Consider the following 19,205-nt stretch of genomic DNA (forward strand, 5'->3'; position numbering starts at 1 on the left):
TTGACATCCACATCTACACATAACTTTTTTTTTTTTTTTTTTTTGCCTTGGTCCTTTTTGCTGTATTGTCTAGTCAGATTTATTTTTATTTCTGTTTCTCTATTTCCATTACACTTCAAATGTCTTAATCTTTTTGTTTCAGATAGTTACAATGGTTCTGTTTCATCATTCCACCATGTCTCCTATTATATTTCTGTTTTACTCTTCTGTAACATTTTCCCATTCTTGATATGCAAATTTGCTTTGTGCCAACAACAATAAAAAACAAAAGCAAAAACAAAAAACGACTTTTTAAAACACATAACATATCCACCAGACTTTACTGCAACTTCTGCATAGTTATTATAGTTTATACTACATCAAACAAATTTAAAATCATCTTTAAATACTCAATTTGCATCCATTTAACGATTATATACATTTTTCGATTAAACATTTGGTTCCGGAACTATCATATGGAATTAAAATCATAGTCGAACATTTTTGGAAACGGACCGTGCAGTGTACACAGAGGTTGCGCATGCGCCGAAGGCTTTCACACAAACAAACTGGAATACTCTGGATAACGCCGCAGCACTTTCTTGGGCGTTTTTACAAACTGCACACCAGTTAAAGATTTAAACGTGATTTACATTTATCTACCAACACAGCAACAATTTCTCCGAAGTTATCCTGTATTTTTTGGGCTGTTAGCTTGCTCCGTGCAGCAGTAGAGTCATGTTTACCTCCCAAACGTCGTCCTTCCAGGATTCAATTGACGTGGAAGAGAGAGATGACTTTGACAGCGAAGAAATAGCTGGATACAGTCAGAAAATCCAGTTGAACTGTTACTACACCATCTATCTTTATCAAGGCACAAGGTAATATAACCAGTGTACAATGCTGATGTGCAACTCATCGCACTACAATGAATACATAGGCTAAGAAGTGTCAAAGGTGTTACATAGGATAAAGTATTATCATGCAATATTTATTTTAATATAATTAATTAAACTTACTGGTAGAATATGTGATTTATGACTTATCATATTTGGCTGACAGTGACCACTCTTTTCCTGAAGGACATCATACATTCTCTGTTCTTTTTGTCCTGATCACCAGCAGTTTGGTGTGTAGTGAGATTTTCTGTTTTGCAGTTGCTGTTATAATAGTGATTTGATTTTTGAGTCCAAAGTACTGTAATAAATGTCACCCTTTGTTCCTGAACCCGATGACAGTGACATACAAGTAAAACCACATGTGTCCATTAAAAACTAACCAGATGATGAGTAAACTGTCAATTGTCTTAGATCTGAAGCTACTGGGGATAATGTGACATGGAACCAGAGGAGAGCAGACTCAACAACCAGTCATGATGACTTTAGGTAACAAAGGAGCCATCCACCTACCTTCTCCTTGCTTTCAGTGGTCGTTTCTCTTTGGCTTTCACTGTTGTGCATTGGTGTATCCACAAGCTGCCACCGGAAATCAACACGGAAACAGCGCTCTTTTCATTCGTGATTTTGTTCTGATTTGTCATTGCTGTGTGGCTGAGTTACATGGCCGATCCTTTCCTCCCAAGCTGAACCGGTCTAAATACATATTCTGTGACTGTGTCATTTTTTGACACCCAAGGGATATGGTGTAGTTAAAGCTCTGTGACTCAGTTGTGTGTTGTGTTGGATGTGGCATTTGGTCATCGGCTTTCTTCATCTCCTCTTCATTGACTTAAGTGGCTTCCCAGCTCCTCATCACCTGTACTGGGGGTCTGATTCTGTACTGACTCTCTGTCCTGGTCCACAGCTTGACTCTTATCGACAGCAGCCTGCCAACGGAGGCTGAACCCGAGCTGAGGACCTACATTTCAAGGAGGCTGAGCAAAGGAGCATTGCTTGGAGGGATGGGCAACATTGCCATGGTGGAGCTCAGGTAAATTTAGTAGATATTCTCTTATGTCATATTGCATCTTCAGTGATTTAAACCAACAGTCATTAATATCAAATTAGAGTTTGTGACAAAACTAATGTTTGACCTCATATTTCTTGGACTGATGTAGCTCATGCTGGCTTATTGTGACTACATAATATCATAGTGAAGAAATACCTTTTTATGCAGCAATAATATTAATCTACAGAGATAAAATCTCAGAGGCAAATTAAATCATTGAGTTGGTACTAACAAAATTGCAAAAAGATTTTTAACTCAGTTCGTTTTTCTGTTTCATGCAATGGAAATATTTATTTCTTTCACAGTAATTGGTGTTATTGTAGTTCATTCATTTGTTTTGTTTTACTGACTACAATTATTATTATTATTATTATTATTATTATTATCATTAAGGTTTTATTATTTTATTGAATTTCCTTTTACTTTCATGACTGCTGTGTATTTTTTTTTAATATCTCAAATCAAAAAACAATTGAAGGCGTGAATGAGTTGGTTAATACATATACACATCATTTCCTCCTCCCAGTATCCCTGAACAGGCAGTTGGCTGCTACTGTTGTCTACTGGAGCAGGAAAGGTCTCCTGAACAGCCTGATGCTGATGGCAATGGATATGTCATCTGCTTTATGGGGGGCTCTGAAAAAGGACTAAATCTATATCCTTTGCAAGTAGCTTTAATTTTTTGCATGGTGTTCTTGTGAATTCAGCCTGATTTGTAAGGTCCACTAGGATGAACTGTGTACTCAGTTCTTTGGATTACAGAATGGTCTTGTTTTGTTGTGTGATTTCCACTTGATGCAAGTAGGTAGTGAAGATTCCTTGACCTCATGCACATTTCGTCTGGAGCTCGATAAATACGTCCAAGGCTTACATAGCAGCCTGCAAACTCCAGAGGTTAGGAAATGTCAGAAAAGTTTAATAATGGTATTTTTATTACATTTGCAAACAAAATTGATTTTTTCCTCTGTGTGTATCAGCTGCAGAACCTTGAGACAGAGGTGCGTCCCTACCTGAGTCGTTGGTATGAGGAGAGTGTGATGCATATCCATCGCGTGGTGCAGCTGGTTCAGGGAAACATCAGCTTCTTGCTGCATGCTGTGAGTTATTTTTCACCTGCAGAATTAAATATATCCTCTATATAGAGACTACTTGTCGACACAGTAACAGTAGTCATATAATGGAGGAATGCAGTTTTTTTGTTTGTGTATGCATAGTTAATAAGATTTGATGAACTCACCTTTTATTTATTTTAGTACAGGATCTATACATGTTCCTTAGAGTGAAATGGACACTTAAACTTTACAATGAAGTGTTTCTGATTTAAATATCATTGCATGTACCACTTACGACAACATACGTGTTCTTGTAAAAAGAAAAAGATCATGGGAAGGAATGCTGCTAGGACCCAAAAAAAGAGTTTGTTAGAGGTGCTCTTTGGAAAAGGGATTCATAAAGTAGATAACAAACAGGAAGAAAACTCCAAGGTGCTCTCTTTAAGCATTAAAATGCCTAAATTGCATTAAAATACCCTTTAGGTCTGCACATGACCACACCGTGAGAATAAAAGCATGCCTAAAGAAAGTGCCTGGGAGTTTTCTTCCTGTTTGATATATGCGTGTTCTTGTGTTTACATTTCCTGAAAAGGTTCATTTATCCAATGGAATAAAATACTGTCATTCATAGATTTATCAGTCAAAATTCTACTTGTGCACAAGACCTAAACCTTTCAAAGGACATTGCATTTCAGTTTGCAAACTTTGTGTTTGCAGGCTTTGAGTCATACACCTGTGGAGGTCATCAATTCAGATGAAAAAACAAAAGCTGATGTGTCTAGGTGAGTTAGACTACACTCCACAGCAGTGTATGTCCATGTGGTAATAGAATACTAGTAGCAGTAGTGGTGTGTAATCATATATGTTGTTTACCAGGTTCATCAAAGCTGCCAGTTTGCAGGGTTTGTCCCAACAAGACACTACAGCAGCTTCTCTGTGTAAGGCCATTACAGAGGACACACATTCAGATTTGGTCATAGACTGTGCCACCAGCCCGCCCACCATCACTAACCCTGGTAAATCCTGCCTTGTGACATACACTCAACCGAGAATAAAACATTTGGCTGTAAAGTTTGTACAATTAAGGAGAGTACTGTTTAATAAAGATATCTCCCTTCTCCAGTAAGTAATCGTTTCTGCGACGACTGGATTCAGGCCTTTCTAAATGCTGCAGAGCGGTGTAATCCATTCCTTCTTAGGCAGATTCTGGAGAACTTCAAGCTTAAGGTAAGAAAACATACATATATGGAGAGAGAGATTACTCAGAGCTCTGCACTCTGTTTTCGGGTCCCTAAGGTGACTGTGGTCTCAGGAGTGTCATATGAATTGTATTATACTATGCATGTGGGTCATTTTTAAGCTCATTATGTATTTAATATTTATCTGATCGTGGCATCTTATCGACAAAGACAAATGAAACAATCTTACTGTAAATGTAAACAACAAATATTTCTGTTTACTTCAATTGTAAGTCATTAGACTCTGTCTTTTCCCACAAGTTTGACAATTTCTGTCATATGTCTTAGTTGCCCCATCCTTTGTTCCTGTTTTTCCTCCAGATCTCTTCTCCTTTTTAACATGTGTCATCCTCTTCCACTCACTCTCTGCAGGCCATCCAGGACATGAACAGTCTAAAGCGATACGTGCGACAAGCAGAGATGAGTCACTACGCCCTGTTTCGCTGCTGCCAGTTCCTGCAGGGCTGTGGAAATGGGGATGTGCTCCTGCAGAATGCCAGAGCAGAGCACAGTGACCTGCCTGAAGCCTGCAGCATCATCACTGTCCTGGAGGAGTTCCTCAGAGAACAGGCCCAGGCCCAGGCCTGAGTCTGACCACTCCCAACCAGGTAGGAGCCTGGATACCAAGATGGCCTGGTTTAACCCCAATGCAGATAAACAATGACTCTAAACAATCTGCAACGCTACTGTTCATTATGTATTCAACATCAATTCACCTGAAATATATTTCAGAAGCAGGACATTTTGAATTTGCCCGATGCTTGGCTATAAAACACAAATTTCCTGCTGCCTCTGGTGGTGAGATTTGAAAGTTGTACTGTAAAACCCTAATACCTTACACTCAGAACTCAACTTTCTTAAACACAAGTATCTTTAATAACTTTTACAGTTTATTAATTCAGTAATATCACTATGCTGGTCTTGACAATAATGTCTAATTGAAAATGACATTGAAACCCATTGTAAAGCAGCTGCCTCCATGTAAAACACTTTCTTCATAAAAAAAAAAAATCTGTTTAGATTATATAGAGTGGCACCTTCCCAAATTTTAGTCTGTTGCAATATTTGATTTGTTGCTTGTGTAGTCTGAGTGTGTTGTAAATGAATAGTTGTATAGTACTACCAACCAAATAAGATAAGATATACTTTATTGATCCCCCATGGGGGAAACTCAAATAGTAGAATACTATGATATTGCTAACTGACAATGATGACATTTAATCCAAACAGAGCTTCTGCTCTTTGGAGTGGAATTATCTATTGCATATCTGATGTAAAAAAATATTTTATCATTCCTTTGTATTTTATTTGATTGTACAAATTGAGAATGCACAAATCACTTTTATGCATTGCTTGTTACATTGTCCTTGTTTTGCTTGTGTGTCAGCCCAATAACTGCACTACTGTATTATTTTATGTAAATGTACATCTGTAAATTAGTTACATTTAATTCTGCTCCAGGACTGACATGTTGTAGATATACTGTGATTCTTGGATATCATTTGTAGAGAAGTGCGAATGTTTTTCTGTTTACAAACAGGATGTTAAAGGCTGTCACCAGCTTAAAACTAAATCAGGATTTACAAGCATTAAGTGGCCATTACATTTACGAATTATTTGTGTAGTCTGAAGGTTCTGCTACATTGATGCCTGCTGAAAAAAACCCTTATAAATAGAAATGAAAATGTGGAATTAAAGAAATGAAGAACTCACAGTTATTGTAGGCATGCCTTTTAGTTTCCATTCCTTTACTGTTCTCAAATCAACTAAAATATCAACTTTTAAATGAGGCTCATATCATTTCCAGTCAAACCGGTCCAAAGTGTGTATAACAGCAATATCAATGTTGATGGTGTAAACTTTTAAACTGTGAACCAAGTGACAATGTAAATGAGTAATTTTGTCTTTCGTGAATCATGGTGTGTCTGACCCACGACATGTAGCTGTAGACATTTCTGTACAGCGTGTTCTGTCTAGATATAAATGACTACGTGGTTCTCAACCTTGTATCGAGAGGAAAAATAAATACAAAGGTTGAATGTCTGTTGTGGTTTGGCATCTTGTGTAACTTTTTAAAGTTGACGCCTTTCCTATAAATTTATTTTGAGAGTTGAAGCTGAGACACAACGCTGCAGATAGTATATTAGGCAATGTCAAACAGAACAACAATACTGTCAGTCAGTCACTGGTGTCCTTTAAGCGTCAAGATGTGATAGTGTTGGGGGTCATTGGGAAAAAAAAGATTCATAATTGTTAAGTGGTCTGAGAGGGAACAGGACTTGTATTTTTAGATTCTTTGAGCACACATCACTCTGACCAAATGTGTTCAAATTGGGGATCAGGTCATCATCAGCTCATTAGCCTAGATGAAAATGTGCAAAATGGCAAATGATCGTTGTCATTATGGCAAAATACAGTTTGACGTCTGATCTGAATCTTTAACTCATCCTCTAAGCCAGTGTTTTTCAACCTTGGGGTCACCTTGAATTCAAACGGGGTTGCCTGAAATTTCTAGTAATTGATAAAAAAAATTGCTATTCATTTTTTTGTAATGGTTCAATATATATTTCATTATAATTAAAACACCACACACTTTTCCCAATAAAAATCAAGTTCAAATAAAATGCAGGATATAGTATCTGAGAGGGTTTTATCCTGATTAACTCAGTCATGTGACCACGTGCATTACTATGCTTCAACCTGCCCAGACACAGTCACAGTCAGAAAACCAGACCAGTCAGAAAATGGAAAGATTTCTTCGCCCACCTGGCCCCGCTAAAACATCTCCAAGAGAAAAATATCTCCATTTTGAATGTCTGGGGTTGCCAGAAATTTGTGATGTTAAAATGGGGTCATGAGCTAAAAAAGCTTGGGAACCACTGCTCTTAGCTGACAATCCTTCTGACCATCTTTGAGCAGTGCCTGGTCCCTTTGTTTAAAAACATCACAAAATCAGATCCATGTGTCCATTTGGAGAGACCCTGCAGCAATGCGGTACCTGGCTGTTGGTCTAGTTCAGTCTGGTCAGAGCACCAAAGCTGGATCCAGAAGACTGAATGATGGTCATTCCACCATTTTGAACAATTCGATGCATCTGGAGCTGTCGCTGATAGACTAAGGTGGGTCAAGGAGTCAGTCAGTCAGTACTACCATCTGTCCATAAGCAGAAACATTCAAGTAGTTTTTGATTCTAAAAAATGTCATGCTTTGCATTAAAATTTGAGGACATGTAATCTTAACTCTTAACTCTTATTTGTTTCTTTCCGGACATGATCGCAGTAACCCAGTTCATACTCCTCTCCAAGATTTCTGTCCAAAAATTCTCAAAAAAAAAAAAAAAAAATTAGGTGGTGCATTTAAAATGTTTTTTTTTAATAGTATAGAAAGGTTTTAAATACAGATCGCTGTTAAGTCTGAAATGCGACTGTACTCCTCTGCTCCATGTCTCATCTCTGAAACAACATGGCAGCTGTCCTACATTTTCGTTTCATTTTCCCACAGTGGTGTGAAACAGCACCAGGTCGTCTGTCTTTATAGTAGTTATTGGACCAAGAGGAGAAAGCTGCAGAAGGAGGGCTTTTTTCCCCTTTATTTTAGCCTCCTGCTGATTTTAATTAGAGTTCATATCCTCCAATAGGCTCCCTCCTCTGGACACTCTTCTGCAAGAAGAAACTAATTTGTAACACAGAACAGACAATGTTGCACATATTATTTTACCACATAATACATTGTGTGTAAATTACAGCTACTGTAGCTGTCTTACAGTGTACTGTAGAAGTCAGAACAGTTAAATGGGATCAATTACCTGTAGTATCATCTGGCATCCTCACAAGAGCACTTGGTACATCATAGATGCTTTCTGTGGGTTCTGAAATTTTAAAAAGAAACCTTAACAAACAGCAAAATATTTGTCTTTTTGGTGAAACCAGGTACAAGTTGGAATAATTTGGTTTTGGGACACATTCATCTTTTTATTCCCATTTATACTCATTAGTAATCACCTTTGGCCAAGTACAATGATTACACCCTGAGTCCAGGTTACACTTATCTGTCAAGAATATTGTTAGCCTCATAGTCATACACTATATAGACAAAAGTATTGGGACACATTGAATTCAGGTGTTTCTTTGTTAACAGGGGTCTGGGCTACAAAACAATAATGACAAATGTCATAATATAATTTTATATTGTGATATATATCGAAAATATTGATGTTTATAGCTCAAATCAGCATGAACAGAACATCTTACAGCTGTATCCATGATGCATCCCAATATTTTTGTCCATATACACTACCGGTCAAAAGTTTTAGAACACCCCAGTTTTTCCAGTTTTGTATTGAAATTCAAGCAGTTCAAGTCCAATGAACAGCTTGAAATGGTACAAAGGTACGTTGGGACACCTGTAGGAATTGGTAGCACCAACTTTCAAGGCTTGATCAACCTCCATTGCTGCAGAACTGCTTTAAGTTGTTAACCCATTTCTTGTTCGCCTTTTTGTATAATTCTGAAATGTACATTATTTTTCAGTTTTGTTTAACCATACTTTTTTTTTTTTTTTTTTTTTTTTACCTCTGGCAGTTCACCGCTTACCTTTGTACCATTTACAGTTGTTCATTGGACTTGAACTGCTTGAATTTCAAGACAAAACTGGAAAAACTGGGGTGTTCTAAAACTTTTGACCCGTAGTGTAGTTTATAAACATTAATATTTCCTTCAAGTTTAATGGGAGATATTTCTTCCTAAGTGAGATGTGGAGAAAATATATGGTTAGTTGTGGTAGAAAATTATTATTTACAGTCAGAGCATGAAAAATATTTAGGAAATTTAGAGGTAGAACATTTAAAATCATAGTCATAGATTAAAAAAAAAACAAAAAAATCACTGTTGAAAGGAATTAAGTAAACACCATCTCTGAGTCATTTTGGAAGCAAAGATAACAATCTAAACAAAACTAACCAATGCAATGATATTCATCCAAATATAAAACTATATTATGACATTTGTTATTATTGTTTTATATCCCAGACCCCTGGTAGAAAAAAAACACCTGAATTCAACATGTCCCAATACTTTTGTCCATATTGTGTGTAACTTAGGCAATTATGCTTTGAAGCTAACAATATGTCACACTGGCAATCATTTCATGAGAATACGTACAATTATTTTATTCCAGCTTTCTGGGTAACAGTGTATTTAAAAGCCACGTCAGAAGAAATAATCTCACCCTGAACGTCGGCAGCCACTCTGTATGAAATGGGAAAGTCGTACACACCCTCATGCATCTCTGTTGCAGGGTTGGACTCACATACATCTGAGGAAATAAAGTACATTGTAGAGTAGTTTGGACATTTAACAACCATTATATTATGAAGGACGCTGATCGTTAGATACTTTTTCTCAATGGTAGAACATCATAGTCTCCTTCTTGTCCGTCCTCTACATTGCTGACTCCACTGGGCTGCTGAGGATCTGTCAAACATCCATCTGTAAAAACCAGGACTTCATGACTAAACTTAAAATCTGTAATGAGTAAACAGTATATACATATATATATATATATATATATTTTTTTTTTTTTTTTTTTTTTTTTTTACCATTGCACTGCTGAGGTTTGCGTTTGAGCTCTATGTTTTGGTAAGTGGGCTCCTCATACTCTGGTTGCTCAGATGTGCAGATGGAGGAGGCGATGCTCGTCTCTGGTTGGATGAGACTCTGGGGTCCAGGGACGGAGACGGGCCGAGGAGGAAGCGTCTCCATCACACTGTCGGCGTCCGAGCAGATGAGTGCACTGCTGTTTACTCTGTCCCGCTGCTCAGATACATGAGGGCTGAGGAGGGGAGACATAAGAACACAGATGGGCTTTTTATTTTATTTTATTTTTTATTTATTTATTTATTTATTTATTATTATTTTTTTATTTTTTTTTTTTATAAATAAAAAAAAAGAACACAGATGGGCACAAATACACCAGAAGTATCTAATTACAAATCCTTCATATGTAAAACCACAAAATAATGGTATTAGAGAAAGTACTTAATTTAACTCCATGTAATTTGTATGTTGAAATACAATCTAAAAAAGTGGATGTAACATTTATGAGCACTCTGACAGACATAACAATGGATCACATTGTAAATTAATGATGTGGTTTTTTTACACAAAACATTTTAATCGACTAGTTGCCACTTATTCAACTCATTTCACCTATTTTTATACGTATCAAATCACACTTTAATCTCTTTTTTTCTCTCCAGCTTTGTAAATATTAATTTTTTCTGGTTTATTTCCTCATGACAGAAAACTGAGTAGCTTTGAGGACATAATTATGGGTTGGATCAAAGGTTCAAAGATTCAAAAGATTCAAAGAGTTTTATTTTGTCAACTCACTAAATGCACAGGGCATACAGAGAATTGAGATATTACTACTCTATTCTTATTCTATTTTGACCTCTTTTTTTTTTTTTTTTAATTGCATGGGTTTTTTCAGTTTACAAGGTGAAAAAGGTGGTATAAAGAATTAACTATAATAGAATATGAAGTGTATATTTACAATAGCAGCGTTGGTGCAAAACAGCAATGGTTATGAGGTGAATAATGGATCAGAACAGTGTCAGAAATGACAGTAACAGCAGCAATTTTTTACTGTTTTCTGACAATAACCCTATTCCAGTCTTAACCCACAAAGACCCAAACGTCCATGATCGTCCAGAACTATGTACTGATCTAAAATGTTTAATACCTTTTAATCCACTAATCCTATCAATACATGAAAATAATTGGTTTAAAGTACAGTTTGTCACCTTTTCATGGTCATCAGATATGACCCATTTGGACATTCAGAGGCTCCGTGGTGAACATGGAAACACCGTCATCTTCTACAACATTGATTCACCAGTAAAACCCATGGAGTTGGATCAATGACAGAGGATGGAAACACTTGGTTTTTGTTCAGTTAATGATATATTTTGCTGAAAAAGTCACTTTACTCTGAGATTTTATAAACATCTATATGATGAGTAAATCAAATATAGAAAAACACCTGATTTTTACTGGAAAAAATGCCAAATAAAGAGGATAATCTTACAATAAACGGTGATAAATCACTTAAGAAAGGGCAAATATAGAGAAAAATTCATTTGTGAACTGCCAGAAAAGTCGCACCGGGTCTTTATGGGTTAAATGAAAAGCTTAGAAAAGAGAAAATACATTAAGAAGTGAAAATTAGAAATAAAGACACGTTTCTAAATTGTTGTCCCTGCAGCTGAGTTAAATAAAGGTTCAGTGTTTGAGGATCTACGCTGGATATATAGAGCTTTGTGATGTGGTATCGCAGTGTGTTTTCTACCTTTTTTTTTTGTGCATCTTGGTGGAGTCAGACCACATTTACCTCCAGAAACAGTAGTAAACAGCTGTTTCCAAATCTCTTAATAGTTAATATTCTTTAAATTGTAAATATTATATAGACAGTCAGCCATTATCATCATCATCAACATTCTGACCACTGAAAGAAGAAGTGGTATTAATACTGATTATGTCATTACATTGACACCTTTCACTGAGTTGGATATATTAGACAGTAAGTGAACATTTAGTCCTCGAAGCTGATGTTTTGGAAGCAGCAAAATGATCACGTTCCTGTTTGTCTGTGTGTGGAGTGAAACTTTGGAACAGTCTGGACATCCAACACAAGCAATGCCAAAATATCTACCGATTTAAACTGTTCTATAAACATATGGTCTGGTCCCAGTATAAAGATGGAGGGTCTTAAGACTGACGTTCCATCAATATTCTGTCTTAAATGTCAATGTGTGCTTGTTGTTCCTCATCTAGTTGGTCTGTGTTGTCCATTACCGTCTGGTATTGTTCTTACCATTGCTGGTATGTGATGCCCATTACCATTAGTGCTATTGTAGCTTTTTGTTTTTTTTCCTTACCATTGTATTGTATTGTAATTATTGCTGTTCTTTACCACTTATGGTATTGTAGTTTGTTGTAGTTTGTTGTTTTTACCATTGTTGGTATGTAATTATTATCATGTAAGTTGACGGTTAACTGTTACTTGTGGTAACACCACCAGGAATGTACTTTGTTTCTATTTTTTACACACATTTTGGCTATACAGTGTAAATACTGTCAAATGAGTTTGTTGTAATTTGGTATAGGCCTATTTTGTTCATTATTCTGGCTTGAAGTCAAAGGACAGGAGTGAGTATTTAACCCTTTCATGCATGAATTATGAGAACCTTAGTTAAGATTTTTTTCCTGAGTGTTTTTATTCCTCTTTCGGCATGAAAAAACAATGCAACTGATTTTTTTTAATAAACCTGTTTTTTCATGAAGGTAGATTTGTTTCTTTGTTGCGTTAACTAAAAAAAAAAAAATGAATAAAAAAGGTGTTTGAATGAAAAAACAAAAAATACGATCCAAAAAATTGCATTTGAACACTTTTTTCCTCAATTGAAGTGATTTATTTATTTATTTATTTTTAATGACAATATTTTTTTGGTTAAAGCAATAAAGAAACAAATCTACCTTCATCATTTTTTGTGGAGTTCCAAAAATGTCCACTCCGCTGGACACCATGTGTTTAATTTTTTAATATCAGAAAGTCATATACAAAATCAAAACATTTTTAATGCAACTAATCTGATGTTTTTTTTTCCGCATTTTATCATATTCCCAATTTTTATTAGCAATTGATTTACACTCAAACATGTTAGTGCAGATCAGGTTTATCAACAACAGTAAAGTGACAGTAATGGTATAAATGTCAGTTTATAGGATGGTGCATAAGTGTCCACTGTGTTGGCTGATATGAAACTAAAACAACAAAATCCATGAATAAACAAGAGAACAGCTGTAGAAGAACTGTCCACTGTAGTGACCACTGTGCATGAAAGGGTTAAAATGTTATTATGTTAAGTTATTTGATGATGAGAATGGGGGTGGGATTAAATAAGTTTTTTCTTCTTCCCACTCCTTTTTGAGTATAGATGAATGATTTTTTTGGAATTTGGAATTTGCATGTTTTCTGTAAATGCTCAAAATAAACAAACAATGAATGAATGAATGAATGAATGAACCTAAGGAACTGAGTGACTTTGACCAGGTCCATATTGTAACGGTGATGACTGACTCAGAGAATCTTCACAACTGCAGGTCTTGTTGGGTGTTCCTGGTCTGCAAGTGGTTAGTACCGATCAATAATGGACTACAGAAGGACATCCCAATCTCAGGACTGGTGATTGTCTGTGGGAGGTGTTGGACAAATAAATATCCATATAGGTCCACCTCTCTTCTCCCAGGACTTCAGGGATCTGCTGATAAGGTCTTGGTCCAGATACCACAGCAGACCTTCAGAGGTCTGGTGGAGTCCAGGCTTTGGGTCAGAGCTGGTTTTGTGGAAAAACCTACACAATATGGACCGGTAGTAATAATGTTCTGGTCCCATAGATTCTGATTGGTTGAGATTCAGCTGTTGTTCTTCAGATACTTTTGGTAGGTTCTAACCACTTTACACAGAGTGAACAACAAGATCTGGAGCTGCTCTGACTCAGTGATGTAACCATCATAGTTTGTGTCAAAGTTGCTCATTTCCCTATTGCCCATTTTTACTGTTTCTAACATATCAGCTTCGAGGGATGAATGCTCTGTCGCTGTCTAATATATCCACCCACTGACAGGTCCTATTGTAATAAGATAATCAACATTAATACTACTTTGTGATGATCAGTATTTGTAGCTGTCACACACAATAATGGTATTTCAGAAATGGTCTTCTAGTGTAAATGTGGAAATATTATTATTTCAGTACTTGAATGCTTTATTTCTAATATATTGATTGCATTTTTTTTTTTTTTACTTGTTAATATTCAGTCAGTTTTAAAGGGTTATTATATTGTATCTCTACAGAAAAACCACAGGTAATCTAATGATAATTTCCACATCTATATATAAAATAACAGAACAGCAAAAATTGGTTTGACTGTTCAATTTTTATCTCTGAAGTGCCACACGTTTTGTTTCGATTTCCCTTTTTAGTGTTATTTGAACTTAATTTAGCTGTATTAGGGTTCTTTTCCCTTTAGAATCTCACTTTTTCCCATTCATCTATTTATTTATTTATCTATATAGTTAGTATGTCTATTACAACTAGTATTATTGCCTTGCCATTATTATTCATTTCTTTTTAATTTTTATCTTATTGAAAGAAATGATATTTAAAGATATATAACCAGCATTTCTTTTACTTTTTTGTCATTTTTATTTATCCCTCTACTTCATGGAAGGTATGCAAATTACTTTCTTTTATTTTGTTTAAAGTACCATTAAGTCAAGGTGAGGTCATTCTAGAAGCCTTTTGGGATGTGTACATGTATTTGTCTTATTTCATACTGTATGTGCAAATAACTTAAAAAAAATAAAATAAAATTATATATATATATATATATATATATATATGTATATATATATACATATGTATATATATATTCAGTTCAGTTTATCTGGTTTAAATGCTCATAAACATAGAATATAAGGCAATATAAATTAAGATTAAACACTATGAATATAAAACAAGAGATCAAATATCAAAACATTAGTTATGGTAAAAAATGAAGAACGAGTAACACGTGATGATCCTTAGCTTGTGTAAAGGAGACTGACTGACCAGATTTGATCATGTGATGCTGAATTAACATGTGTAACATGAGATTAAGATCGACGACTGACCATGTGTTCCTTAATCCAAACAACCCAGAACTAGACAGATGCATGGCCTGCCATAGGTATCCGACCCACTCCTTTCTGAGTTCAGCCGTCTCTGCTGCCTACACACACACACACACACACACACACACACACACACACACACACACACACACACACACACACACACACACACACACACACACACACACACACACACACACAGTCGGTTGAAACAGTTACATAGGATTTGGTCTAAAATGACACCTTGAAACCACACTTTCCACATTCAACCCCCATTAATGACTCACCAACACTTTTCTCTTTCCGTTGGTCATGATGATCTCAAACATATAACGTTTACTGTCAACTCTCTCCATCTCCCGTACCGATTGCACCTGAACCAACAAAAATACATCATCAGTCCTCTTATCACACAACCATTTATAAAGTATCTGCTGGAATAAACAGTGAAGGACTTACTGTGTAAATGTAGTAGTAGCCTCTTAAGTGGGACTGTAAAAGGGGGGATGTTCATTATTAGGACAGTTAACACTTCCAGAAACAAAGCTGAGAAATCTGCTTATTCTAGAGCACAGGTGTCAAACATGCATCCCCGGGGCCAAATCCGGCCCGCCAAAGGGTCCAGTCTGGCCCTTGGGATGAATTTGTGAAATGCAAAAATTACACTGAGATATTAACAATCCTTAGTTCAGTTTCCACATTCAGACCAATTCAATCTCAAGTGGGCGGGATTCAGTAAAATACTATCATAATAACATAGAAATAATGACAACTCCAAATGTTTCCCCGTAAATGTAAAAATTTTCATGTGTTTAATGTGTATAATTTCACAAAAAAATGTGAATAACCTGAGCAAATATGAACAACCTGAAATATATTAAGTGAGGTAAATACAATTTTAACAATTTTCTGTCTGTTACTAAATGTTTTGTGTGTTTGTAGATCCACTGTGATCTGTACGTTATAATGTACATGTGGAAATGACAAATTGAGGCAGAATAATGTTAAAATTACACTTATTTTTTCAGTTTGTTCATGTTATTCACATCTTTTTGAAAGGATACTTTGTAGATGTAAACCTTTTCATAATGTAAATGTACTTTTTTTGCTCTAAAACAGAGAAAAGTTTGGAGTTGACATTATTTATTTATTATTATATTATTATTTTACTGGTTCGGCCCACTTCAGATCAAATTTAGCTGAATGTGGCCCTGAACTAAAATGAGTTTGACACCCCTGACCTAGAGCTTTTAAATCAGTACATTCTAAACAGTGATAACAGTATTAATAAGCGCGGTGTTTACTTACAGCACTTCCATTTTTCTTGGTATAGAAGAACAAAGTTGTGTTTTGAAGCCTGAACCAATACGTCACCCACCTTATTTTCTACAGAGATAAACAGCAAATGCTTTTACTTATTCATTTTAAAATTACTTTGAATATCAAGATAGTAACTTACCAAAGTATCTTTTCTTTTCTGTAGAAACCCTCAAACAGTAATTTAGTCCCATTCCCTGCCATGTTGACCTTCACTAGTTGGTGATTTTACACTGTGGCTTTCAGTTGTTTCACGTTGTTTACCTGTATGTGTGTGTGTGTGTGTGTGTGTGTGTGTGTGTGTGTGTGTGTGTGTGACTTCCTCCTCACATATACTGAAAGTAGTGTCACTGGCAGCCCCGTCACTTGCTCACTTCTCTATTCTTGTCCCAGCTAAATGCAAACAAGTTAACCTGATCACATCTACTTTAGAAATGACAGACTCTACTACTGTTCTGTACCCTGATCCTTTGTTTTAGCAGAAATAAAAGACCTTAAGAGTCAGAATGGTCATTACCATGCATAATGATAACTTTTAAAGTGTGTCTTTATCATATTATTCTGTTTTTAGTAGTAACAAATACAATTAGTAGCATTTCAGCGTAGTTTATCACTTTGTTGCCAGTTTTACCTTCACTATTTTCACTATATTTGTTATTTCACTATTTATTTATGGTATTTGACTAAAGTGTCTCTATCTTACAATTTAATCATGTTTTTAGATGGAAAGGACTTTGGTCTTCTTCATGTTGTTGTAAAGTGCTATATAAATAAACTTTGATTGATTGATTGACTATATGGACAAAAATATTGGGACACATTGGATTCTGGTGTTTCATCGCTAACAGTGACTACGGTACAATAATGACAAATGTCTGTAATTTTATTGCAATAAATATTTCTATTTTGTCGTTATGGTTAATTTTGTTGCTAAAATGCATCAACTTCTTTAAATTTTTTATTTTTAGAATTCAAATGATATGTTCTGTCTCTAAATTTATGAAATATTTGTTGCATTCAAACCATTCTTAGGTATCCGTGGCCTAGATGGCTGAAGGGTCGCTGGTTCGATTCCCTGGACTGGCAGAGTTGTTTGCTGATGTGCCCTTGAGCAAGGCACTTAACCCCCCCCATTTGCTACTCAGGTGCCTGATATGGTGAGCACACTGCTCCTAGCATGTAGTGTGTGTGATGTATGATCTAGTGATGGGTTAAAGGCAGACGACAAATTTCAGTGTGTGGTGCATGTCTGCGTGTGTGAATCCTTACTGACAAAATAAAGATTCTATTCTATAAGCAATTATTTGAAACCACAAGTAACCTGAAGAAAAAGCCTGTAAACTTAAATATTAAATATTGGACATTTATTGTGATGATTTACAACTGATGTTTTTATTATGAAAATATTATAGAGACATCCCGAATGTGTCACAACATTTTTGTCTTTATAGTGTATGATAAATTATACTGGAGATTTTTTGTAAAACGTAACAAGTAAATATGAATGTCATAATGTGGTTTAAAAAGTATACAGGGGTTGGACAAAATAATGGAAACACCTTCACCTCAAGATGATAATGCCCCAATCCATACAGCTAGAATTGTTAAAGAATGGCATGAGGAACATTCTAATGAAGTTGAGCATCTCGTATGGCCGGCACAGTCCCCAGACCTCAACATTATTGAGCATTTATGGTCAATTTTAGAGATTCAACTAAGACGTCGATTTCCACCGCCATCGTCTCTAAAAGAGTTGGAGGGTATTCTAACTGAAGAATGGCTTAAAATTCCTTTGGAAACAATTCACAAGTTGTATGAATCAATACCTCGGAGAATTGAGGCTGTAATTGCCGCAAAAGGCGGACCTACACCATATTAAATTATATTTTGTTGATTTTTTAAGGTGTTTCCATTATTTTGTCCAACCCCTGTATTTCACTAGGGTAAAATGCTTTTTAATATATTTAATCTTGCTTTAATTTTGCCATTTCTATTTTATATAGTATTGTGTATATACTTTTAATATGTTATATATAGTGCATCTGGAAAGTATTCACAATGCTGCACTTTCTTTTCCCACTTTGTGTTACGGCCTTATTCCAAAATAGACTAAATTGATTTTTGTATCAAAATTTTCACACAATACTTCAAAATGATAAAGTGAAAGAAAGTTCAAAACTTTTGCTCAATACTTTGTTGACGCACCTTTGGCAGTAATTACTCTTATTTTTGGGCAGTTTCTCTCATTCTTCATCAGGGTAGATGGGGATCATCTGTGCAGATATTTTCAGATCTGTCCACAGATGTTCCATGGGGTCCAGGTCTGGGCCACTCAAGGACACTGACTTTGTTATCTTGACTTGTGTGTTTAGGATAGTTGTCCTGTTGAAATATATGAATCTTAAGCCCAGTCTGAAGTCCAGAGCAGGTTATTGTCCAGGATGTCTCTGTACATCACTGCATTCATCTTTCCCTCATCTCTGACTAGTCTCCCAGGTCCTGCTATTAAAAACATCCCCATAGCCTGATGAGCCAAGTGATGTGGTTTCAATATAATCCTGTCTCTAAGGTCGACAGAAAAATTCCTTTGACTCCATGACTTAGTTTGTGCTCTGACATGTAATGTCACCTATCAGACCTAATACAGACAGGCATGTGCTTTTCCAAATCCTATCCAATCAACTGAATTAGACAGGTGGAAACATCTGAAGCAAGATGAGTGGAAACAAGATGAACCCAAGCTCCATTTTGAGTGCCATGGCAAACGCTGTGAATACTTTTCCCTCTATTTTTAATAAATTTGCAAAAGTTTAGAATTAAATTTGTCACTTTGTCTTTATGAAATATTGTGTATAGAATCAGGGGGTAAAACATGAATTGAATCTACTTTGGAATAAGTCTGTAACATAAGAAAACATTAGAAAAAAAAAAAAAAGGGT

The 19,205-nt window shown here is 35.7% G+C and overlaps 2 protein-coding genes across 3 annotated transcripts; one reads left to right on the forward strand and one right to left on the reverse strand.

Moving 5' to 3' along the window:
• The first annotated feature begins 525 nt into the window (after positions 1–525).
• c8h17orf75 (chromosome 8 C17orf75 homolog) lies at positions 526–6,259 on the forward strand. Of its 2 annotated transcripts, XM_030141752.1 has the most exons (10): positions 526–860; positions 1,290–1,364; positions 1,783–1,908; positions 2,453–2,581; positions 2,760–2,820; positions 2,904–3,023; positions 3,696–3,760; positions 3,855–3,994; positions 4,102–4,205; positions 4,589–6,259. In XM_030141752.1, exons 1-10 carry the CDS (start codon positions 718–720, stop codon positions 4,802–4,804), a joined length of 1,179 nt encoding a protein of 392 aa, XP_029997612.1. In that variant the 5' UTR covers positions 526–717; the 3' UTR covers positions 4,805–6,259. The 2 variants fall into 2 exon arrangements, with proteins under 2 accessions (XP_029997612.1, XP_029997613.1); XM_030141753.1 differs by lacking the exon at positions 1,290–1,364.
• Positions 6,260–7,125: 866 nt separating this feature from the next.
• On the reverse strand, positions 7,126–16,493 carry LOC115424598 (uncharacterized). The gene is made up of 10 exons (XM_030141955.1): positions 16,409–16,493; positions 16,258–16,335; positions 15,409–15,441; positions 15,237–15,323; positions 14,950–15,047; positions 9,813–10,045; positions 9,610–9,702; positions 9,443–9,529; positions 8,022–8,084; positions 7,126–7,875 (listed from the first exon to the last, which is right to left on the reverse strand). Exons 4-10 carry the CDS (start codon positions 15,303–15,305, stop codon positions 7,838–7,840), a joined length of 681 nt encoding a protein of 226 aa, XP_029997815.1. The 5' UTR covers positions 15,306–15,323; positions 15,409–15,441; positions 16,258–16,335; positions 16,409–16,493; the 3' UTR covers positions 7,126–7,837.
• Positions 16,494–19,205: the final 2,712 nt, after the last annotated feature.

Source organism: Sphaeramia orbicularis, chromosome 8, assembly GCF_902148855.1.
Source record: "Sphaeramia orbicularis chromosome 8, fSphaOr1.1, whole genome shotgun sequence".
NCBI lineage: Eukaryota > Metazoa > Chordata > Actinopteri > Kurtiformes > Apogonidae > Sphaeramia > Sphaeramia orbicularis.